Source organism: Aulonocara sp. 'chitande type north' Nkhata Bay, linkage group LG20 (assembly GCF_057382095.1).
Source record: "Aulonocara sp. 'chitande type north' Nkhata Bay isolate Kocher_YH1m ecotype deep benthic linkage group LG20, A_spYH_male_GT1.1, whole genome shotgun sequence".
In the NCBI taxonomy this organism is placed as follows: Eukaryota; Metazoa; Chordata; class Actinopteri; order Cichliformes; family Cichlidae; genus Aulonocara; species Aulonocara sp. 'chitande type north' Nkhata Bay.
In genome coordinates, this window is record NC_141363.1 from 4597810 (window position 1) to 4622837 (window position 25028).

General features: G+C 45.1%; 1 protein-coding gene across 6 annotated transcripts in view; it reads left to right on the forward strand.

Annotated features, from left to right (window-relative positions):
- Nucleotides 1-25028, forward strand: part of rerea (arginine-glutamic acid dipeptide (RE) repeats a) — a 133653-nt gene that overhangs the window by 60948 nt on the left and 47677 nt on the right. For all 6 annotated transcript variants that reach the window (XM_086278326.1, XM_086278324.1, XM_086278321.1 and 3 more), the window contains one exon: nt 6315-6385. In XM_086278326.1, coding sequence (XP_086134452.1) covers nt 6315-6385 — 71 coding nt within the window. The remainder of the gene's footprint in view (nt 1-6314; nt 6386-25028) is intronic.

Consider the following 25028-nt stretch of genomic DNA (forward strand, 5'->3'; position numbering starts at 1 on the left):
GATGAATTCCAGTAGGTGCAGTGAAACAGCCAGACCTGCGCTTTCAGCCTAGCTGCGTAATCCGGTCAGCTAAATTATCTCTGCGCTGGTATCAGTGGAAGTCCTCAAGCAAGCAGTCACACTGAATCAAGCCTTGTTGTTGCTCACACTATTTCTGTCTCTATCACTCTGCGGAGGTCTCCACTGAAGCCTTTTTTACTTGGCATTTCATGTTTAATAGAGAGAGCACCGACGCTGGGTCTCATAGTCGACCATGCGAGGTAGGGGGCGGGCTGGGGGAAAGGGGTGAGAAAACAAAAACAGAAGCAGTCAGTTATATCAATGAAACATTCAAAAGGCATATAAACAGAGTCGACCGTCTCAGTGGATTAGCTCCTCCGAATATTTATATTTCCACAACCGAGCGAACAGCACGGACAGGGTCTGGTTGATGTGGAATATTTACGTTTCCTGTCCTCTCCTTCTATTAGTTTGACATTTGTGGAGTGGCCTGAATGTCACAGCCTCCTCGCGTCATGTAGACTGAAGCTGTTAAGATTGGTTTAGATTAGGAATGAGCCACGATAGGGTAGTGACGGCCCCAGCGTCGGTACACTCGTTTGTAATTTACCTCCTGTTGTCAACATGGAAGATCCTCCACCTCAGCAGCCGACTTCCTGCTGTCTCCTCTGCTTATTGTTCAAGTGACAAGTCGTGTTTGTGCACGCGCGTGTGTGCTCGCTTGTGCGTGTGTGTGTGAGAGTGCTTGTTTCCTACAGCTTGGTCATTGGTAGCAGCCTTCTTGCAATCAGATTTGATGTGTGCAGCTTAGGCAGGCACAAAGCCTGCAATGGATTATGCTTTACTAAATGTTAAATCCCTTTATAGCCGGCTAGTGACACACAATATGTAAAACTGACCACCCTCCAAGAGGGATTTACGCCACCCCAGATGTGGGGAGGGGAAGAATGTGATGGAGAACAGCGCAGAAAGCGAAAGAAATCGTGAACCAAAATGCCGTTTTGATTGCTTTTGTCACAGGGGAGATTTAGAAACATACAGGCCTGTGTTATCACATAAAAAAGAACAGTTAAGCTAGTATTGAAACCATCTCCCTACTCCTGGTCCTCAGCCACCCTCCAATCTCTCTGCTTAGCCTTTCTATCCCTTGAAGATGGGTTCAGGCAGCTTAGCGCACATCGATTGGATGGGGAAGTGCAATCGGCCAGTAGGTGGGCCTGCAGCTAACTCTAGCTTTGCTGCTGTTGTAAAAGGAATGGAGGAGTTTGCCTGGTGGTGTCCAGGGGACTGTGTCCCGGGCCATTTGTATGATCGGCTGCTGGGGTGAACAGCTAGCTCGAGCAGACATGCCAAATCGATCTGTACCCTGTGGCTGAGCTCGCACCACTTCCCCGGGCCCAGCCAGACACCTCCAAAGCCTGTTCTCTACATTCATCCACATCCCCACCCTAGATTATAGATCCTCTCTCTAGAGATTATACACACTGCTGTGGTGGATCAATAGAAGACACCCTAGAAGCATAGAAACAGTGCGCACACATACATAGAATGCTGATAACCAGCATTTGTGTACTGAAAAACATACATACACACCCTGTCACATAAAAAGGCATACTTTTAACAGTTGGAAACATGGTTCCTATCTCTGGCAGACACACACCATACAGTGGAGCTAATGGAAACCATCCCCCCTCCTCCTTCTCCCTCACTGTATGTCACACAACATGGCTACTGCAGCAGAAACACTTGATTCATTTTAGTCATTTTTTTTTCTTGGCAAGTGTAGATTTGTGTAGAAGGTGAATCATATATGCAGAAAGATTGAGGCTAGACTGAGAAACACACTGTGTGTGTTGAAGGATTTGTTGATGTGGGCAACTGGCACTCCTTGCTGCAGTCACCACAGAACCCTGGGGTCGTATGCTTACATGTGTGTTTGTGAGTCTTGCTGTATCTCTGTAATGCACAAATTCAACCAACTACAACCAACAGTTGTTCAAACTTTAGAACAACTGTTGGTTGTCCCACAAACTTGCCATGTTCTTTATGTTTATAAGGGCTTCAGCTATCCTTTTCAAATATACACTCATTACCATCAACCTGTTTTAGCTTTGATTGTGCAAAGTTACTATCCAAAATAGAACTACCCACACTGATCATTACATGTCTAAATTGTTGTCAGTATGAATCTTATTGGGAAACCAGGAAGTTGTGAATCTGTGAATGTTGGACTAGTTTTTTAGAGCCAAGACAGCCAGTGTAGTACAGAAAAGGCAGCACAACCCATCCGCTACCACAGCTAGCTGTCGATCAGTTTGCAGTTTCCATTCAAGCTAACATAGGGGACAAGCCCTTGGAGTCATTTCATATTGAAACATAGCAGTGTGAATCTGTAGCCTGTCGTTAACTGAACAGATCTATTTTTAAAAGGGCCCTCTCCGCTCTCCCATCTCTCCCCACGCTAGAGACTCTGGGAAAAGGGCTTTTTAGTGAAATCCAACCACCTGCCGACTGCTAAATGAGAAAGCGTGGGCTAGCCGAGAGGGAAAGGAGAGGGGTGGGGGGGGGGGGGTGGTGGTGTTGTCAAAGAGCTTCTGTTCTCCCCTAGGAGCTCAGTCAGCTGTAGGCCTGCCCTATTGTAGAGAGCTGATGGTATCGCTTGCCAGGTATTTCCCACTGCTTTTCCAGTGAGAAGAAGGGAGACTTGTTGGGCTGGTTGTTGAGACGAGAGGAAGGAAAGTTGGGGAAGAATCAAGTGTCTGTTTACCTTCAGGGCTCGACTGCCTGTTGCGCACCCCGCTGAGACCGGCCCAGCAGGAAGTGGCCTTGGTCATCAGCTGGTCTTGCTCAAGAGAGCTGCGGTGAATCACTAGTTGCACCACTCTTATCTTTCTTCTATCTATATTTCATCTCACACCTCTGTACTTTCAGTATTTCATGTTGTGTGTTTAATTTTAAGATCAGTAGGTTCAAAGAATATTGTTGGGGGTGGGGTTGTTGCTGTCGTTGTTGCTAGCTTTGCTAAAGCCGCACACATCTTCATTGCCCGTTTGAGCCGAGCACCACTTCTGACAACGCAGGTGCGTCCTGCCTCTTGGTTATCACTCACCACCTGCAAGCACGGCTTAAACAAACAGTCCCTTTTTGATTTAATAAGCCCGTCTTGCTTCCTAAAATATGCACCCCCCCCCCTTCCTCCCCTTACCACTGTTTACAAAACACTGGCATACATGGCTGTGTTCACAATGTGACCTTTCCATTGTTGCTGGCTCATAAAAGAAATCCAAGCAGATATTATCTAAGAACTCCACCTCCTACCCACCCCCACCTCCCCTCCTCTGCTGGAATGCTGCAGCAAATTAAACAGCATTTTATTTGCTTGATACGGAGAAGAGAATAGGACATGCCTCCTTTGCTGAGGCTAGGTGTGTTTTAGATTAGACATGCTTGGCAGCCATGAGAGAATGGCTGGCTGAACAATGAAGTACAGCTGAGAAAAAAAAAGACTGAGTGTGTGTTTGTGTGTGTTGTGAGGTTGTAACAGTGAAAATTCAGCCGCTTGAACTCAGCAGGTACAGTTTAAACGGAGAAACAGCCGCCACCAGGATCAGGTTTCGGTGAACTGCACTCTGTTACTTCTTGATTATCTCCCTTTGTCGAAGTATCAAGCTCGCGCTCCGTCTCTCTCGGCGTTGCAGTCAGCAGTGGATTCCAAGCAGAAAGGCGTAAACGTATGGTTTTTGAATGATTGAGCGCTCATGTGCAAAAAAAAAAAAAAAAAACACCGCCGTGGCTCTCCTGCCTCCTGTGAAGCCTGCATCCATTCGCCAGAACACACTATAACCCTAAAAAAAAAGCCCATCCCCCACATGGACCCCCGCCTCTGTTAAATACCTCGCCCCCTCCCCTTTCTACTTCTCCACTTGAGCGAGGAGACCCATTTCCAAATGCACAAAATGGCAGGAACGTTTAACCAAACCAGGCAGACCCCCGGAGGAACCGCTTGGCCCGGTTCAGCCTTCCTCCCCGCCTAACCCCCCACTCACCCACCCAAACCTCCCCGAGCTCCGTCGCCTCCTCCTTTTTGTTCAGATGACAGAGTCTGAAGCGTTAACTTGGATTTAACTTTCACATTCATTGAGATTCGTGTTCGAGTCAATTTCAGAGAAATGCCCTTGAGGTGGTAGACTTTTAGTGCCCAGGATGAATTCAGAATGTGCTTTTGACGCTCGAAGAATAGACTCGCTTGCTGTCTGTGAATGATTAAACTAGATCCCCGTCTCTCTCTCTCTCTCTCACTCTTTTTTTTTTTTGCCCTCCACCTATCTTTTTCACTCTTGCTGTCTGTTCTTTGTGCCTGTTGATGCACTCTGGGGTGCAGACTCGGAGATCTGGCCTCTCTAAATGAATGTGCTGCCGAGGTGAAGGGACACTAAACCCTAATTCCCCCGATTTGACTCCTCCGAAACATGTCATCTCATTCAGATTAGTCTCTTTTGTTCTCTGCCCTCCCCCCACTCCCTCCATCCTGATCCTCCCTCCTCCACCTCCTCCTCTACCCGTTTCTCTCTGTCTCTTCCTCTACACACACACAGACACACACACACACACACAGTGTGTTGTTCACAGATCACACAATAGCACTGATGGATATTTTCATTCATGTTATCTTGTAAATGACTTCCAGGGATGGTGTAGAGGAGGGGGGCGGGTGGTGGTGGAGAAGCATGAAGAGGGCAGTAGTGAGAGAGATATAATGCGTCACTCAGAGCCAGCAAGGGCGATAATACCCCCCCCCCCCCCCCCCCCCCCCCCCACACACACACACACACACCCACTTCCCCCTTTTAGAACAGCTCATTCAGCCTCCAGCAGATAACAAGCCCACCCCGAGGTTACATACACAAACACACACGCGCGCACACATAGCTTTTCAAAAAACAAAGCCCATGATGTCACAGGCGCACATGTACACAGCAGCCCCCCTCTACAAATGGTGTCTTGGGTGTCAGAGTCATTTAATGTCTTTTGCCACCTCTCTGTTCCTCTGCAAGCGGTAAGATAAACCACAGCCCGATCGATAACTCTGTTGACACAAATAAATAACAGATGATGGCAGCGTCGGTCGCTGAGAGAAGGCGGCTACGCGATCTTTTGTTAGGGAAAAGTGTGGCGTAATACTTCTGTGAGGAGCAGCTCAGCAGGTGTTTCAGCGAGACGAGCGCCAGCCATTTGTGTTGTCAGTGTAAATGTTGTCGATGGTGGCGTTCTCTCTTTCTTTCTTTTCTTTTTTCCCCCCCATGAGTCAAAGCTCACAGAGCTGCAAGATATCGCCCTCCTTCATGGCTGTGTGTGTGCATGCGAGTTAATGGCAGCAGAAGCGTTACACTTTTCCTCTCCTCGCTGCTCCAATTGGTAGGAGCACCGACCCTGGGAGCATTCAAGTAGCTTTTGTCACACTGCTTCCGCGTGTGTGCGATCTGTTTCTCAATCAATTAAGTGAATGGCTTTTGATTGCTCTGCCTGGTATAAACTCCTGTTTTACACCAAAATAAATCATTTTACACTCAGTTTGATCACACTCCTGGTTTTGTGTTGCAGTTAAGAGCCAAAGGTGACTGTTATGCTAATTTGACTTTTGTGAATTCACATCTCTCGCTCTCTCTCAATAATCATTTAAAAACCTGGCTGTTTCTGGAAAGTACTGTGGCGGGGTGAGCAGTAACCATTAGCTGTGTCCCCCAACACCACCACCTCCTCCTTTTTTTTCTCCTTCCTAACAGAAGTGGCTGTGTGTTTTTTGTCCTCTGCAGCGTGAATGTTTTTGTTAAGGAGATGAGAGTTCATGACCTGGCCATACCACCAGTCACATTCAATTTAGCCACGCAGCCAGCCGGCCCAGCTCCTCTCTCTCACACACACACTTTTTTTTAATTGGTTTGTTTCTCTCAGAGTAACCCAGAGCTAACTGTTGGCTGTAGTTGTCATTTTAGTAAAAAACAAGTCACAGTGAAGACTTGAGGGGTGGGATGGGGTTAAAGCTAGTATTGCTCACTGGTGTATAAATGGAGTGGAACAATAACATAATTCCCCTGGGGCGTAATGTTTGCTTTGGAAAGGCAACCTTGTAGCGCTCCAAAAGTCCTTAATCCTATTACTCGCATTCCAATTGAATTTGACTCAAGGAGGAAAAAAATGTCTTTTCAGCAGAGGTAACAGCACACAAAATAATATATTACTGAGTCTGGCTGCTTAAAAGCATGAAAGCTTTGAGAAGTGTGAACATCTCCTGTTTTTTTTTTTCTCACTTGCAGATTGTGTGTACATTGAGAGTCAGCGGCCCAACACTCCCTACTTCATTTGTAGCATTCAGGATTTCAAGCTGGTGAGTAGATTTCTTTTTATTGTTCCACTTCCTATCAGCCTATTTCATGTCCTCATTTCCTCACACCAACCCATCCATACATGGCATACAAGGGAAAGCATACTATTGTTGAGAAGAAATTCCAAAGGAAATCGGGGCAAAGCTGATTAAATTTACATAACAGATCATACTGAAGTGCTGATGGATTATATCATCAGTTTGGGGTTTTTTTTTTTGTACTGGCAAATAAAAATCCTTCAGCGAATCTTAAACACCACTAACCTTTGCAGTCCACTGGCAGTGTAATAATGCCTGTAATGGAAATATAGATGTTAGTCGATGTGGTTAATTGATTTAACGAAGGAGACCTTCACCGCTTTTCAATTGATTTTTTTTTTCCCTTTTTTACGACCTAATGTGGCCAAATTGCCTCTTTTGCTCAATAAAGAAAGAAATTAGTTTTTAATTTGCTGATGAGAATAGCTGATTCATCAGGCTCGGTCACTTTAGTGAGACGGTGCTTGTTTTCTGCGCAACAGGACACTTAAAATTCATCACAGCCACACACACATACTCACACTGCCTTCTCCAGAAGAGGAAGTTGAGTTCATCCGTAATAGATTTGTTTTTGTCTATGCAAATAATAAAATAAAGGGCACAGTATTATGGTTTGAGAGCTTCAGTTAGTTTGCTATATAGTAATTGCCTTTAATGACACACTGCACAGTTTTAGAAGGAGTTTCACGACTGGGTGCAGATTATCTTTTTTTAAGTAATTTGTAATTTGATGTAAAATCCTGGATTGTCTTATTGCCACACTGTGTCTTTTTACACTAATGGCACCAGTGGCTTACCCCATGCTGGATCTTTCCTAAAGGCCGATGCACCCAGAAGATTGTTTTCTATTTTCGGGCCAACCTTCAAATGGAAATATTTCACTGAAGCTTGAAATTCATTATGAAACTGAATTTGAATGTTTTTAATTGGTCTTTTGCGTGGCATTCGACTGCCGCGAACAAAAAAGCGGAACTCATTTCGGTCCAGGTTTGCAGTAATGTGACCACTGTTTATTGGGAAAAGACTCTTGGAATTTGTAATGAATGGGTTTGTGTTGCCTTTTGAAGCCACGGCAAAGCCTCCCAAGTATTACCTGTTTTTCAGGAGATTGGTTGTCTAAGCAGAGCACAGAAGACTTTGGGAGGGGAGGGTTGGGCCAAAGGAATGGCTGTTAGAGTCAGAGGCCATACTTGGTGCTTTATGAGACAGGGGAGTGGTGAGGGTGTGTGTGTGGCCTAACATCCACCGAAGGAAACCAGAATTGAGATTCTAAAGTAATATAGATAAACATTTTGTGCTTAATTTCGCACTTTTTCAGTTTTAGGTGGGGTGGATTCTAGACAGGTCACCTGTCTTTCACAGTCACAGCTAATTCACTGAAGCTTAAATACATGTTTATTTGTAAAACTGGCCAAAAATAACAAGAAAATGCACAGATGTCTATTAAGTTAGGTAAACATACTGTACTCATATACCACCTTTCTGTTCAATTTGAGCAGCCAAAGTGCTAAAGTGCTTTCCATTCACACACATTCATACAAACGCTTATTTCTATGCCTAAGCCTTGCCTAAAATTCACACACACAGACACACAAACACACACTGGTGGATGCTGTGAGGGGCAAGGCATGAAGACTACAGTAGCCCCTCTTAACCGCTACATGTGGACCAATTACTTGTTTATCTACACGTTTATGGATTGTTTATTGAGAATATATGAATTCTAGTAAAGTGATCATTGTCTTTTAGGATAATTACACACACTTGCAAATGCTTTTGTGCTCAATGGGAAGCTGAGTGTAGAAGGTTTTTCAAGGTGAGCTGCAGGCCTTGCAGCTAGGCCCCACAGCAGCGAGGCTTTAATCGGATTGCTTTCAGAGACTGCTGAGGATGGCAGGAACCTTTTCTTATGAACGCATGCACACACACTCGCACGAACACCCACGCACTTGCACCTTGATTAAGAGCGCCAGAAGAGGTCTGGGGCAGGCAGAGGTAATTGTCCAGGGAGAGAGGCAGAATGCTAGCTACATTAGCTGACCTCTCTCTCTGTCTCTCTGTCTCCCTCTGTGTCTGTCTCTGTCTCTCTGTTACTCCCTCCCCCAGTCCGTCTGTAATTAATGAACAGCCATCTGCATGCCTGTATGTGTTTGAGCAGACTGTACCCTTGTCCTCCTATGTTAAGACAACAAGCCCCCGCTGGCTCTCTAAACACGTACAGCATTTTTCAGTGAGCTCACTTTGTCACTGAACTACAAATCACTCACACACACACACACACACACACACACACACACACACACACAAAAGAAAAGAAAAAAAGCCAGGCTACATTGAAAACTCGTAATCTCTGTTTGGTAGTCTAGCACACAATCCTCTTTTAGGATGATGGCTGATTTAGGTTGTAATTGCGCGTTTGTATAAACTACCATCTAGCTGAGCCAACCTCGATTCTACCCCCGTCACCCTGCGCTCAAAACTGGGGCACAGAGGCCTTGTGCTTTTGGGAGAATAAAATGCTCCTTCACTCATTCGGCTCTTTTGCAGAACATAATGGTCAGGCTAATCTCATTTCCTCTCCCTGCCACGATATATTGAAAGGAAGAGACAACAGGCAACATGAGTCGTATAACATCAACTGCTTCTCTTTATTTCCCATCTCCTCTCTAACCTCCCTCCCTCCTTCTGCCTCCAACCCCCTCCACCACCACCACCTTTTCTTGCTGCACAAATTATCGATCACTCCACCCCACCTCTGCGTGGTGGAACAGGGCTTTGGAGACACAGCAGAAAGGGGAAGAAATTTTATTGGTCCTGAACCAAACAACCTCATCAATATTGCCCTTCTCGTACCTTTCTCCGTTTTCCCCAACTCTCACTTGCCTTCCTCAGTCTTTAGGCCATAACAGTCTCAGTTGTGTACTTTATCTAATGACCTGTGAATCCAATTAGTGGGGTGTAGAAATCCTGAATGCAGCCATCAATCTCTCCTGCACGCAAAGAACAAGGATTGAAGCCGGCCTCTCTGTTTATGTATTTCTTATCTTTTTCTCACTTGGCGTTTTCTCCACGTCGAGGTGATTCTGAGCCTGTTCTCATTACATATATGTCATCTACCCCTTTTCCACACGCATACACAAACACCAAGATGTCCATTCAACAATAACACATGCAAAAAAAAAATCAATTCTGCGTCACTTTTAGGGTCATTGTGGACTTGGAGGGCAATCATTTTTGCCTGACTCGTTTAGTCAACAGTGGCAGCTTTGGTGCCCACTGCAACCCCTGTGACACATTGATCCATCCATATAGAGTTCCACCTCCTCCCTCCCTCCTAACATGTCTGCCAAGATACGGAGATGAGCAGCAGCGGACTGTTTCTAAACCGTTAGAAGCGGTAGTGGCGTGGCGAAGTGTTAAAACACTCTTACAAAGATGAAAATCTCTGCCGCCCACATTTCAATTATTAAAAGTGTGAAAGTTTGCAGCAACATTAGTAAAACTCATCAGTTTTCGAAAATGACAAAAATTATTTGCAAAACTTGCAGGAGATTAAAAAAAAAAACTAATAAATGGTGGCACGAAATTGTGACTTTAAATGAATCAAAGAATGATTGAAATGTTTCGTTTAAGGCGGGTAACATGGCGGGTATTGTAAACGTGCATCACAGTGCATTCTCTCGGATGTGATTAGTTAGGTCAATTAAAGGCCTGCAGTCCTTTAGGCTGTTCTCCCACAAGGGCTAGTTTCTGTTTACACCCAGTGCCGTGACCTTGTAATGTGTTACAATCTATACTGGATGAAAGCAATGCAGGGAGCTTGCCAGATACAGACTTGTGTGTTTTTTATCTTGTGCGTGTCTGTGTGTGCTTGCGCCGCATTTCTATTCTGGTCACGCAGCTTGTATTATGATCATGTACTTTGATACGTATTAATCTTGTTCTCACGCGAGTCGTATGTCGCCGTGAGAGAAGAATCGAAGACAAAAAGCCGCCTGACAGAAACTGAGCGCTGAGCAGTCTGCAGCCATATCTGCCCATTGACCCTGACTTCACCAATCCATCCTGCTCTTCTTACCTCAATTCTCTCCTCTGTCTCCATTTCTCTCCCTCTCACTCTCTCATCTGTCTGTTTCTACACTTCATTCCCCTCCTCCCCCCATCGTCCCTTCTCCTCTTTATCTGCTGTCACTCACCTCCCTCCCTCCTCCCATCCCATGTTCAAGCCATTGTGCTCGTGTCCTCGACGCTCATTGACCCTCCCACCTCTCCTCTCTGCTTGTAGCTAGCCTTATTTGCTGTTATTGGCCAAGTCAGCTGTGCCCCATCCTCCCTCCCGTCCTTCCTTTCCCTACATCCTTCTCTTTCCCTGCCAGCAACCCTGTCTCCCTCCCTCTTTCGTTAATGGAGTGATTGCAGCGTTTCTCCCTCGGGGAACAAGGGATTGAGGAGCCCAGTACACCAACACACAAACATACAAACACACACACACCCTCACAGTCTTTCTCTCCCACTGTTAGCCTCACAAACAAATGCTCATCTCCACCCCTGGATCTTCCTGCTTATGGACATTTAATTAGATGCCACGTACAATGCAATTATCTTGCCAGGATTCGTGCTCATATGTTGCAGTCCTGATCAGCTACAGTACAGAGCACACTGTATTCACTGGTTTTCATTATGTCCCGTCATTTAGCAGCAGTGTAAGGTTATAACCACCCGAGATTGAGTGCGCTCTGTTTCGTCTGCGAGATGTGCACAGGTTAATCTGCGACACGCTTTATGTTCTTTGTGTTTGTCCAGGGAAAACATGTTGTGATGTCGTGTTTGTACAGGTCTGAGCACTGTCAAGTAACACGTCAATACATGCACTTGGCATGTGTGGATGCACATTACTGGAGATAATGATGTTAAGTCTAAATGATGAGATGTGTCGAAACCATAGGTGTTTCTGCAGAGGATAACAGATTGCATAGGAAGCGTAGCTTATCCTGCTGTAAGGGTTTAGCTTTGCACATGGGGTGATTTACATCTCCTCTCAGTGTCTAATCTCTGTCTTTACGGTTAATAAATCCGGTTTGATGCAAAGAAATGGCCCCAATTTGTTTCGACATATCACTCGCGTCATCCTCTTTTATCATAGAACTCTTACAAATAATGGCAGCAGTATTTTGAATTATCTGAATGTATGTGTTTAAAATGAAAAGGATTCTTTTATTTAACTTCATTCAAAAGCATTTTGATGCATTTTCTCTTTTGTGATGCTGAGATGATATTGTCTATTTCCTGAACCGGTTGGAATAATTAATTGGCGGGCCAAAACATTTAATTAGCAAAGAGCTTGCAAATTAATGAGGAAAACTCTGCATTTTCACAGTGTGACACGGTTGTTTGTGGGACTATTATAGAAAATCAGATGCGTGGATGTGCTGTAATATTTTAATGATGGCACAAAATCCCATCTCAGTTTTAGTGCTAGATTAAAAAAATATGAAAAAACCCATCTACCAATGCTAAAGGTGCACTGCAGACAGGGGTGCAGATTTAGAAGCCTCTAAAGCTCAGTTAGTGGCACGTGTGTGTGATTTAATGAGTAAATCATTTATTGTTAAGCTTTACTATCTGTGTAATCGGGACACATGCACCATCTGTGTGTGGGTATTCACATACATGTTTTCTTTAGATTGACATAACAGTTAATGTGTCATGTTAACAACATGTGTATACCTTCTCCATAAACACGCACACATGTGCACACCAAATGCTAATTATATCTCTCACAACTGATCCCTGACTGTTTTAGCTGCTGTATAACGTTCAGCCTTGGAAAGTGCTTCCTATTCAAAGTCCATAATTAAAAATGTTTGATAAAGATGCAAATTTATGTGCATAAATACGCATGCTTAACATGAGCACTTATTAGGTTTTCTGTGGACCCTGACTACAGTCCTAATGGAATCCAAAGTGCTGAGAATTAGTTTAACAATGAGATCCACGGGCTAATTAGCTTGCGGCTAGCTCACATGCACGTATTCAGATCCGTGGGATATCTGTAAGTGTATATGTGCTAATGGAGCTTGCGACCGTCCCCGCGGTCCATCCCCACATGTGCGGTGATTCAGTGAAAGCAAGCATGTCAGACTGTTGGTGCTGAGCCACCGAAATGACAGTGGGAGGTTTACTAGACAGCCATCACTACTTGTCTCTTGTCACTGCCTGGAAGGCTGAGCTTCCTCTTTTTTTTTATCTCCTTTCTCCCTTTGCGGCCACCCTCCACCCCACCCCCATCGAACATTTTGAAATGCAATTATGGATCAGTGAGCACCACCATCAGTCGTACTTCTTGTTAATATTTATTGAGTAGAGCAGCAGCCGCTGCCATCTCTTGAGAGAGGGGCGCTACAGTCATTAGGGGCAATTTTGTGTGTTTGTGTGTGTGTGTATATATTCGTGTGTGTGCTTCTCAGCTCTTCCTTTCATTCCACAGTCCACTCAGCTGCTGTAAGCGAGCTGCTACATTTCTCAGGCATGAACATGTGGAGGTGCACTCTTTCACAGTTGCATGGGGCTGTCTTAAGTGTGTGCTTGTCTCTGTGCTCTCTGTGAGGAAGCAGCTTTGACAAGGGCATCTAGGCGTCTACAGACATGGCCGGCCAGGCGAGCCTGCTGCAGACTGTGTGATTGAAGCATCCTGCCTGTAATGTTCCCCCATTGAGTGGCAGCCTTAAAGCAATACAAGCACAACACAGCAGCTATTAAACACTGAATGGCCATTCACTTCCACTTGGCTGCAAAAGGGAAACAAAGCAGGATTGTTTGGGGGTTTTTTCTATTTGGACAAATTCTGCTCAGATTAGCTATCTTCATTTGACAAATGGCCCACTCCCTTTCCTCTCCTTGCATTTGATTATGACTAGACCCAATGAGCAAAGCATTTTCTGCCACTGTTTTGGTACTATCGTGCCACTTTGTCCATTGTGACCATTTCGATTCATTCTTCTGTTCTGTGTGAGGTATGAGGCACCCTATCCCGTTCCCTCCATACTTCACTCGCGTTTCTCACGCTTGAATTTTCATTGAGGTGAAGCCATTAATGTCATTCTCTGGAAAAACATTAGGTCATTAAGCTGCCACGTTGGTGACCAGCTTAAAGCAGCTGCTCTTTCTGTTCATGTATGCGCTTACAATTTTTGCAAGACTGACAAGCCGTAGTTCTACTCTGGTGTCGGTTTGCAAGCGTGGTGCATTTCTCAAATCAGATGGAGACAGGCATGCGTCTCTCTGACAGCTACAGAGCCCCGTCTCTGTTGGGAGACGGGTTAGATTGATTGTCCACACCAGCGCAGTGATGAATAAATAAAGCAATACAAATGGCAAGGTTGAGATAACAACACATTTCAGGCCCAGCAAGTGGAGCAACTGGGATTGAGCTCTCCTTGTGGGTATGAAATGAAACCTGCCCAACCCTCTGCATGGCTCTTCGACTCTTCTCTCCCTCTTTTCATCTTTTTGGACAGATAACACTTTTTTCTCTCACCCTCACTGCCCTCGCTGTGCATTAGCTAAACGCTGCTATGGAAACTAGTTGTTCAACCAATAGGATTATCTCTTTCTCTAGGATAGAAGACGGGAGGGGAGTGAAGTAGACTGAAATCAAAATGGGGTTTGTGTGTGTGTGTGTTTTTTTTATGAGTGGTGATTACTTTCCCAGATGGGGTGTGGGCGCAGCCTGCGGACAATGGGGGGTTGGTCGGACTGAAGGGCCAGGCCAGCGGCCGTAACATTTTCAGAAAGGCCCAATCAATAGCCACCTCTGTGACCCTTCACTGCTAAATAATTCAGCAGAGAAGCCTTTTGACTACTTTACCCCCCCACTTTAGAGTCTAATTAGTTTACTCTGACCGGCTTGGCCTCATGCAAAGATTTCATTTTATTAGTATTATTTTTTTCCAGGGATAAATGACATTTGGGACCAACATTGAAAATCAAAGTGCTTTTTTCACCTTTTGTTGCCACCTTGTTAAAATACTTGGTTGCTCTGCTTCAGACACTTTTCCTCTTTAAAAATTTTTTTTAGTTGAATACAATTGAAAACAACTCTGATTTCTTTGCATTTTCATCACATGAACTGAAGTCACCATGCACTGGAGTTTAGCACCACACTTTATCTTAATAGCAAACAGACACTGCTGCCTTCTCTGCTGCTGACTTTGATGAGAAAGCAGGAAAAACAAATGCCCTTTTTGGCACAGATGCCTACAAAGGCAGGCAGATTTGATGCTCACATAATACACAGGACTCCCAACCTGGTGGTATGGGAAAATAATGGCAGCGCCTGTTTAATCACTCAACCAAGGTCTTCCTATTGAAAAGAAAGCATCCTCCCCCTCGTCCTCCATATGGGGCTGCACACTAAATTAGAGGGTGAAGGTTTCTTTGAAGTAGGCTAATGTTCACAGCGTCTCGTAACCACTGGGACCTTAAATTGTAGATAAGACTCTTCATTCTGTCTTTGCTCACTCATCATTTCCATGGATTTTATTTTTTCCGTGTCACCTTCCTGGTCGCTGCAGTGAGTTTTGTACTTGGAGAATCTCTTGTGTCTTCCTGGCCACCCAGTGCTGAGTGTAGTAACCAGACACTAAACACATTTGCGTGGACTGGTCAAGCTTTAATTGGATTGGCCTCTGCTCTGAAAACGGATGGCTAATTTTACCCCCACCTCCTCGCCTTCTCCTACATTACATTACAGCTACACACACCCCCACCCCCCGCCACTCTTTTCCCTTTTTCCAACATTCACTTTTCCCCTCCCTTTCTCAGCTTAAGGAGGTATCTGGCATGCTTCACCACTGGTGCTCAACTTAGCTCAGTTTAATTTCCAGCTTGTCCAATGTGTGACATGCCAATAAAAAAAAGAATGACAGAGAAAAGGAGAGAAAGAGGAGGAGGAGGGGCGAGAGAGTATAACGCTGTGGAAGTGGAGATTTACAGTGGTATCGGGTTCACACGCTTCCACCAGGGCCCTATCCCCCCCCCCCTCCAATCTCTATTAAAGAACACATGGTGCAAATTAACTCTTGCCAGCAGAGAGAGCAGAGGGAGGAAGGAAAAGAGGGCAAAGGCATCGGTCAGAGACAGGGGAAGACACGAAAAGAGGAAATTTCAGGGATTGCCGTGAGGTCTGAGGAATGTAGCTTTTCGTAGCTTGGATCTCGCTCGCCTCGCAAAGCTGTTAAAAACAAAACAAAAAAAACAGTGACATCACCACAGGCTGTCATCTCCAGCAGCTCCCCTGCAGCACCACAGCGATCTCATACAGACCTTCTGACACTTTGTACATGTGCTACAGCTTGAATGACTGCTAACTCTGTCCTCCATCTAAAAATGCTTGTTGATCTAATCCAACACAACTGGCTGACATGTGCTCGAGCTTTGATCATTAAAAGGGTGATGTTGGTCTGTTTGACAAGTCTGATTCAGTTTCTTGAGAACAACTCAGTCGTTATATGCGAACAAACCTAGAGACCAGAGAGTTTTACCAGACATATTATCAAGATTTACACACTGGAGGTACTCCATAACCAACAAATAAAACACTGGAAGGGCTCATGGTTGCAGCTTTTGCTCTCATCGAAGGATTTTAGTAGATTTTGTAGAAGCTTTCAAACCATAAAATGCACCAATATGCCCGATGATTGACAGAAAGGTGACTGCCTTTGCTCGCATGTACAATAGGGCATAGAAACAGGGTTGAAAAGCATAGATAAAATGTGTTTTTCCTCGTGTTTCAGGTAATGACAAATCTGTGCTGGTCTTTTCTTAGACACAGAGGGGAGGATTGTGTATTTTCCATTCTGTGCGTCATATTTCCGCCTGCAGTGGCTGCGGCTGGTGCTGCATGTGCTTTGATGGGCAAGCCTAAATTGTGTTTGCCTGTCTGTCACCACCAATGGATCACATGGACTGAGGGAACCGCAGCTGCGAAGGCTCGGAGACGCTTCACCACACTTGCACACACACTTCATTTATCCTGCGGATAGGTGTTTGTGCCTTCTTGCGACTTGTATCCACACACAAAACGTTGCACACTTCATTATTCCTGCATTGTGTAACGCCCCCCTCCCAAGTACTCTGCTGTGCTTCCCTAAAAAACAGTCCAAACCTCTAAATTCTCCACCATCTCCTCCACTTGTCTGCTGTCTGGCAGTACATACCTCAGACTCCCTTTCTCTCCTTCTCAGCAGTAATCTCTCCCAAACATCATCCCTACTGAGATTTCACAGTACTACCAGTTTATTTTATTGTTGCCTCGATCTTAAAAAAAAGAAAGAAGAAGAGTATGCTACGAAGCTGTATAAACAGTGTCTGTGATGGTAAAGACATTTCCTGGCATCAAAGGGCCGAGCCGTGCTATCCCCTCAGTAGCTGTATTCATTTCCCCTCCTGCCACGCTCAAATGCTCTTTGTTCCTCTCTTTATAGGAATGTACTTAACAGTTTGGCAGTGTTGTGTTTGTGAACAGAGCCGCCTTTGTTCCAGCAGGCAGTTAACACTTGTGTACAGAGTAAAGGGAGGAAAGTCTGCGTTATTAAGCCCACTGTTAAATTAGCCTAAGCACTATCTTAATGAAATGATAAAAAAAAAGAAGTACAGACCTCCCTTAAGTCTGTCTTTTTTTGTGTACAGTTGTCAAATCCATTACGTTTTATCTAGTGGCTTCTCCCCTATCCCCCTTTTTAAAGCCAAGCTTCTGCCCTGCATAGGAATCTGTGTTGGGAGCTTTATCTGACATGCTATTTAATTCCTTCTCTTGCTTTTCTTTTTTTCTTTCCAGAGCTAATTGAATCACGTTTAAATTACATTATTTTTTTTAATCCAGATTGAACAGGCAGCGTGCTTTTATAGGGATAATGCAGTCAGCTGTGTAGACTCTTAACTGCACCAACTAGCTATCGAGCTTAACAGCCCACTTATAGTTTGCTATCGTGGCCAACCCATTTGCGACTGAATACGTCTTCTTATATTTTACCTTTCTCACCTTATTCCGCATTCTTTTGTCTCCTCTTTCCTTTCTCTCCTCTGTCTGGCCCTTGTGATTCATCTTGTGGCGTCTGTGCATGTTGGGATGGGGATGATCTGATGGCGGCCCAGCACGAGGGCATGTAAGAATTAGCTCACAGACCAGCAAGAATTTAAAAAAAACAAACACTCACTGTCTTCCTCCCACTTCTCTTTCCTCCTACCTTCACCTTCCTCTCCAGGTGAAACGGAATGATTTAATGCGCGGCCCTGTCACAGCAGGTAATGGAGTTGGCGGATGAGTGCGGAGGCTCTTTCCATCAGCAGGCGGAGGGTGTGAAGGGTTGATGGGGGTGATCGAGACCCCCCGTATGTCTGGGGTGTGCTCCTTGGATAGACGGCGACCTCTCGTCCTCTCCTCCCCGCAGAGCCAAGAAACGCACATTTACACCAAACACACACCTCATTTCTCCAACGTCAACCTCGCAGTGGAGCTTGTGCTTACGCCGTTTGAGCTGTAGACTTTTGACAGGGCCGGTGGGGGACTGATGAAGCTCGCTGTTAACAGATGGCTGACTGTCTCCTGGAGTACTTTTTTTGGCCCAAAACGTCATCTCTAAAGATGCCTCCCTGGATCATTAGTGGGGTTTTTAGATGAGCCTACTCACAGCGATAATGAGACGTAATGTTATTTATTTGTCAGCTTTAACTGTTTTTCTTATTTGAAAGCAGCTAATTGATTGTGTCATTCAGTTGTAAGCGAGACATTTTCTCTAAATCACTTTGACCCTGTCTACGAGGTTATAGTTGTAGTGCAATACGAGTACTAATCCAAACAGTGGAAGGTACAGGGGAAGAATATTGATTAGCTCTATTGATCACATTCACACTGTCCTTGTTCCCCCCTCCCCTTTTGTCTTTATCTTAGTTTTGATTGTGCTTACCTGTTAATTAGTCACAAATGTTAGTGTTGATATTTAAATGTTTATTGATCTAGTACTTTTTAACTTATTAGGAGGGGAAAAGGCAAAATTAAAAGCTGAATTGCTTTATTCACTCATATGCATTGTGTAATAATTGCAAAATCATTGTTTTTGCATCAAAAAGCTAACCCCTTCATGCTCTCCTGCTCTGTTCAGTTTCCGAACAACAGTTTAAAAGATCTTTTGACCATTTCAGATTGAATTTGTGAATTCAGCCATAACCCGGCATATATTAGCATATATAGCATAGCTGGGGAAAGGCGAGATAGGCTGTGAGCTCGGCAGTCATACGCTGTACATCTCTGCGCTTGGCTTTGACTGGTTTTTTCGAACAGTCTGCTTCTGTTTGTGCCCTCAAATGCAAAAGACTTGTTGCCCTTGTGCCAAGAAGCATTGTCAGCGCAGACTCTGATGGAGTGTAACTATGCTTTTGAGGCATTTGGTTCTCTCCTGCATTGTCATTAAGAGCAGTGCCTTTTTGTGTGATGCATGAAACAGCTGTGTGTGTGTGTGTGTGTGTGTGTGTGTGTGTGTGTGTGTGTGTGTGTGTGTGTGTGTGCGTGCGTGCGTGCGTGCGTGCGTGCGTGTGTGAGAGAGAGGGAGACAGAGGGAGAGCGCCCCGCCCCTCAGACTCAGGGAGAGAGAGAGATCTTTTCTGGATTGGGAATAGCATAATTGCATCACAGACAAATCTCTTAATCTTATTGCAAATTAGGGAAAAAAGTAGAGTCGGGGAGACCAGTTGTGCAAGGTAATGCTTCCGTAGCATTGTGTAGCAATCTATTATGTAGCAATCTATTTTCTGAATTTCTTTAATGCAGAGAGCAGAACTGATTAGGTCTTAGCTTATCAATGATTTAATAATTAATAATTTAGCTTCAGGCTGGTTCAGTATCAGGTTTGACTGCCCATCCTTTCTAACATCCAGTCCACCTTGGGATTAAGCAAAGATATTGCTTACCCTTAAGAGTAGCCGTGGCTTTTTTAGAGACACTAGCTCAACTCATTACACAGCAACAGCTAGCCATAATTAGGTGCAAACTGTTTGCTGCTATGCTAAAATGCCATTTAAATGCCAAATGGCAGCGAGGGTGCGTATAATATGTGGGATCTCTGGCCTGTTGGTGTAGACACTCCTCTGGATTGTTGCTGCTGCCGGAGAGAGGTTACACAGAGATAAGTGGTTGTTCTTGCTGCATCAGCCCACACTGCCTACGTTAGCTCATCGGCTAGGACTCCCCACCTCAAACCTTTCGCACTTCACGCGCTATTGTTAGCAGAGATACTGTCTGGTCAATTTGAGAGGGTTGGTTAACAGATTAACGTCCAAGCGTGTACAGACGAGCCAAGAGCTCCTGCTGCTCGTGGGTTTTTAGGCGGGGGCGCGACTTCATGGCTGTCCATTCACACGTGGGGAGATATTTTTATGCTCAAGTGGACACAGATGAGCCGAGTTTGTGATTAGGTATTTTTCTTGTGCTGTTCTAACACCCACTCCTAGCTGTTTTATTTCACTGTTTTGACTTTAGTAGGAGAGCTTTTGGTGTGTAGCTGGTGAGTGCAGCACCGCAGGCCCATATAAGGAGTGTGTATGTGCTCCGTGTGGCTCTGCACAGAATCACAAGGTGTCTGGAGTCCACCTGTCAAGCCCTACCACAGCCATCTTTAGCACCAACCTGACAGAAAACACTAGAGCACAGTCAGCTTTATGCCAGATGGCTGGTGTGCTATGCTAACATGCTATAACAAAGATGTTTATTATGGTAATATGTCATGGTAAGCTGGCAGTCACTGGGTTTGATTGAGTGAAAAGAAGCAGTGTTTTCACTGGGCTGGTCCAGCAGCCGCTGAGCTTTATAGCCTTTAAAGTAAAGCAAGGCTACATGTCCCACATCCCTACCGAAGACTAATGTGTATGCTTGTGTGTGTGTTTGCATCTCTGTATGTGAGCAGCGTGTGTAATCACTCCTAGCTGGCGGGCTCGGAGGGAGAGGTGGAATCAATGCAGTGGGCTATGAAGAAAAGGAGGAGAGGGAAGGAGGAGGCTGATCAATATCATAGCAGCAGGGTGGGGTAATATCCACTTCATGCAGAGCCGCCACAAACGGGGAGGATTGTGGGAGTGAAGCAAGGGGACACAAAGGAGAAGGCGAGAAATGAGAGAGAAGAGGAGAAGGAGTGGCAGTGGTAAAAAGATGCAAATCTCCATGGCGCCTGTAAACAAGAGGCTCTGTGTCAATCACCAGATGAAGTGGCACATTTAGCATTCTCCTCTCGCCCGCAACCATTCCAGCACTGCTGGGGATTGTTTGCTTGGCAGCTGGCTGCCCATTGGTCTGAACCGGGGGGACTGGGCGTGGCTGCGTGGTGATAACGCATGGGCTGCCATGGCAATGATACCCACTTTTTTAAGAGAGTCATCAATAACACCCGCCCCGTTGTACTTCACATACTGTTAGTCAATGTCTGCTGGATCATTCCATCATAAGCCTATCATATCGCTCTCCGCACGCAATCTGTTACACGCATCCACTCTGTTACAAAAAGCTGGCTTTAAGAACACCTAATCACACTCTACCCAAGGACAGGTGGGTGTCAGACACACCACCAGCAACGCTGGCTGAAAAGTGAACCATCTTCACACATACGAGCTGCAGAAAGTGAATCTCCCTTTATGTTGCTTTGTTGTTTGAGGTTGCGTGCGGCCCACCAGATCTCATGCCAATGCTGATTGCACGGTATGGGGAACTGTGTCTCCTTTCTGCTTGATTTAACTTCAAAGCTGTGACTGGGCTGAGCAGAGCTGGCTTCGTATTGCCGTTTAAAGCTGGGAGACAGGATGTGATGGCAGACAACTGAACTGTGCACTGTAAACGGACACTTCCTCTGCGGTGGGTAGGAAGTCCCCGCCAAACCATATGGTCACACTGGGATGCACAGATCATCTGTGTGAGTGTGTGTGTGGGTGCATTCCTTAGGTTCTCTCTCCATGGGGTTCTGAATGTGTTTGTCCATTTATTCGTCTTGTTTTCCTGTGCATAGTGTCTGCCCCTGTACATGCTGTTACAACTAATTGCATTGACCTGGCTCCTCATCTGTCAGAGCATAGAGCCGTTTTTAAGGTGGGGTAGATGTGTGTCTCATTTCAATGATGGCGGCGGGGCTAAGTGATGGGTGAAAGTGAAGTGAAGAGGTGACTCGCAGACAGGAAAGCACTGCCTGAGACACAGCAATGACCCTCCCACCACCCCCCTCTCTCTTTTTGGTAAGTCATTCTCCTCTCCTCCCTTGACAGAGTGAGCTGAGGCGCGTAATTCCCTCGTCTACAGCAAAATCTTTTACCTTCCCTACCCCAGTCTTGGACTCTGCTGCACAAAGCAAATGCTGCTTGAGCCTGTGTGTGTGTGCGTGTGCGTGCGTGCAGGTTCAAAGTATGCCTTTTGATTTACAGGCACATGCAGATAAATGGGCGGAGAAGGCTTTGATGTGCCTGGGTTGCAGAAAGTAGAGATGTTGGTGTGTTGTTCAGCCTCTTTGTCTCACCCTCTCTCTCCTCTCTCTCGCTGTGGGTGCTGTGTTTGGGTACGTGCGAACGATAACCAGCGTGTTTGACACGCCGCTCGTCATGACTCTGTTGTTTTTCCCATGTTCTGCATTAGCGAGCAATTGTTTACTTAACCGTGTATGTTTTATTTTTGCTGGAGTTTGGGAAGTCAACCGCAACACGAGACCTCGCAAAGGATCTGCAGCTCTTAATTCGCAGGGCTTAAAATATGCCTGTTTGTTCCTATTCAATCAAGACACTTTGTTGGTTGTCCTTGCAGAACGGCCACCCGTTATATCAATGTCACGTCAGCTGAATGTTTTTTTTCTTTTTTCTTTTTTATCTTGCATTTAAATAACCTAACACAGTGGAAGAGGAGTTTAAACTAAACGATCGATTATGAATAAAAAGGTGATGCATCGTATTGAAAGTCTTCACCGAATATGTAACGTGCAGACAAAAAAATCTGAAGGTGTTCAGGTGCTCAGTTAATGCAGATTAGGATGTAACTTACAACTCAGATCAATCATTTATAGATTCCTGCATCTTTTATCCTGTCAACCGCGTCAGATTTCTCGCCATTATTCACTTACATTAAAGTCGCAGTGAATTTATTTGTATTATTTTACACTAGATTTAAATGGAAAGTAATTCTAGCCAGCTAATTTACATTTTTCCCTTTCTTATTAACTCAGCCTACCTTCAGTACCTTCGGGATGATATGATAGCAAAGCATCTTTTGATTTTTCTTGTACTTGAAAGTTAAAAAAACAAACCCGAGTTAATCATGTAGGAGGAACCTACAAAATATTTAGCTTTTAATACTATTACAAAGGTCCGGTATTTTCCATCAGACTCCTTAAAAGGTGTCGGATCCATTTGAGGAAATGCATTTTTATGTTTAATGCATTGTAATGTGCATTTTAGGCATTTTTTTAAAAACAAAACAGCTGCATCCCTATCACTTTAAATTCATTGCACTTAAAAATACACGCAGAGACTCCAGCCCATAATCATGTTACAATATGGCGGCTGTTCTTGTCGGTCTAGACGAAAAGTCGTGCAGCACAGCTCCTTCTAGCACTGGGCCAGCCTTGTTATTGCAGCTGTGTTGTCTACAATACATCTCTTGTTGCAGCACAGCAGGAGGCTGCTCAAAGCTCCTGGCCTCTATGTGGGTGTGTGTGTGTGCGTGTGTGCACACATGTGTTATAATCACATTCCTCCCCAGCTTTCAGACATTTTCTCTGAGTAGCCTTTTGATTTTTGTGAGCTGTAACTGTGTTTGGTGAAATGCCCGTAATGTATTTAAGTCTTTTAGCGCACATCTGATAGCGTTCTTCATTTGCATCCACCCGGATATATTGTCACACACACACACACACACACACAATCACAATCACACAGAGTCAGGTAATTTGCATGTGATTATTTGCATATTGTACAAAGCAGGCATGCCTGACAGACCACCCACTGCTCAGCTAGTGCGGCATCTGGCTGATACACTGCTTACATGATGTATTACTGATAGGGCCAGTGTCATCACTAGAGACTGACAGACAGGCAAGGTCACCTTCAGACCGAGATAAAGCAGGGGAAGGGAGCCGGAGAGATGGATATCTTTGGGAGCAGCGGGCAGATAAAAACAAAACAATCACAAGTGCTTGAGCTTGCGGTGGTTTAAGCTGTCTGTCTGGTTTTCACACTGTGCGTTAAGATCTGTTTTTGCATGCTCGTGTTAATACACTCTGCTTGTTTCTCTCTATCCATGGCTGACTGTCGCCGCTCTGTCCACGTTTGTTCTTTTAAATGGATGCAGTTTTGTTTGCGTGTGCATGCGGAAATGAGATTTGTATTGCAAGAAGGATCATAATTGTGCATTAACGTGCGTTTTCTGACCATACAGACGTGCAGGAGGTGCCTCAGCTTCTTGTATCTGTGTCACTGTCACACGCTCTCCCTCTAGACGCTCCTGATGGCCTGACAGCTGCTCTCACATAAAGACCTCCAAAGCATTCACATGAGCACACACTGCGTCAGTCTTTGAAGTGCTACAAATTTGTACACACGCACAGCACCTTTCTGACTCCCCAGTGCATTGTTGAGAAGATATACGACCCACACGCACACACACTACGTGATAAATTTGTGTGTGAATTATACCAAGGCGACGGGGGTGGTGGGGGGGACATCGATTAGCACTGGCTTAAGCATGCCTTCTCATTTCCTGTCTTCCATTACAGCACTCAGCTCCATCTCTGCCATACCCTGCTCAAGAGGCTGCCACTGGTCCTCACACATACACACACACGCACACGCACAGACACACACATATGCAGGGTTTGGATTAGCTTGCTGGGCAAACGTCCAATATGACAAATCCACACACACACACAGTCTGATAGTCATATCCTTTCTGCGCCCCTCTCTGTGAGCATTCCTCCTCTCTTTCTCTATAGCAGCAGTCTAGTAAGTATTAGTGAGATGTCTCATTACTTCACCAGGCTATGCTAACAAGGCACAGCTAACACAATGGATTACAGGGAAATGAAACACCCGGCGGTTTAAAGGGTCTGCGCAAGAAAAAGCCAGTGTCCTCTCAAAACGTCAGCATTCCTCCCTTTTTTCTTCCCTCATTGTGTGTTTGTGTCTCTCTGTGAATCCTGACTCACGGGCATTACCTTGAGACCAGACAAGTCTCCGCTCTCTTGAGAACATCCCAGGCTATGCACAAGCACACACACACATACAGGCACGCTGGCGAATACACTAACACGCACAGGGAAGCCAGGTATCAAAGCGAGCAGAAATGACAATGTTTTCTGGCAGGCTTTAACTCTATGTCTGGCTGAGAGGGAGAGCTTGGGAAATAAAGTCAGTATTATGATCTGAACACTGAGATATGAGCTCTCCTAACCGCCTCCATCTGTCCTCCTGCAGCCTGCGTTTGAAGTCTTACTCGGATCTGCATTCTAGTCTCTACCCCTGCAAAGCGCTGCAAAGATTTCTGACTGTGCTAATGTGTGTCTCTCTCTATGTGTGTGTATTAGCATTTAGC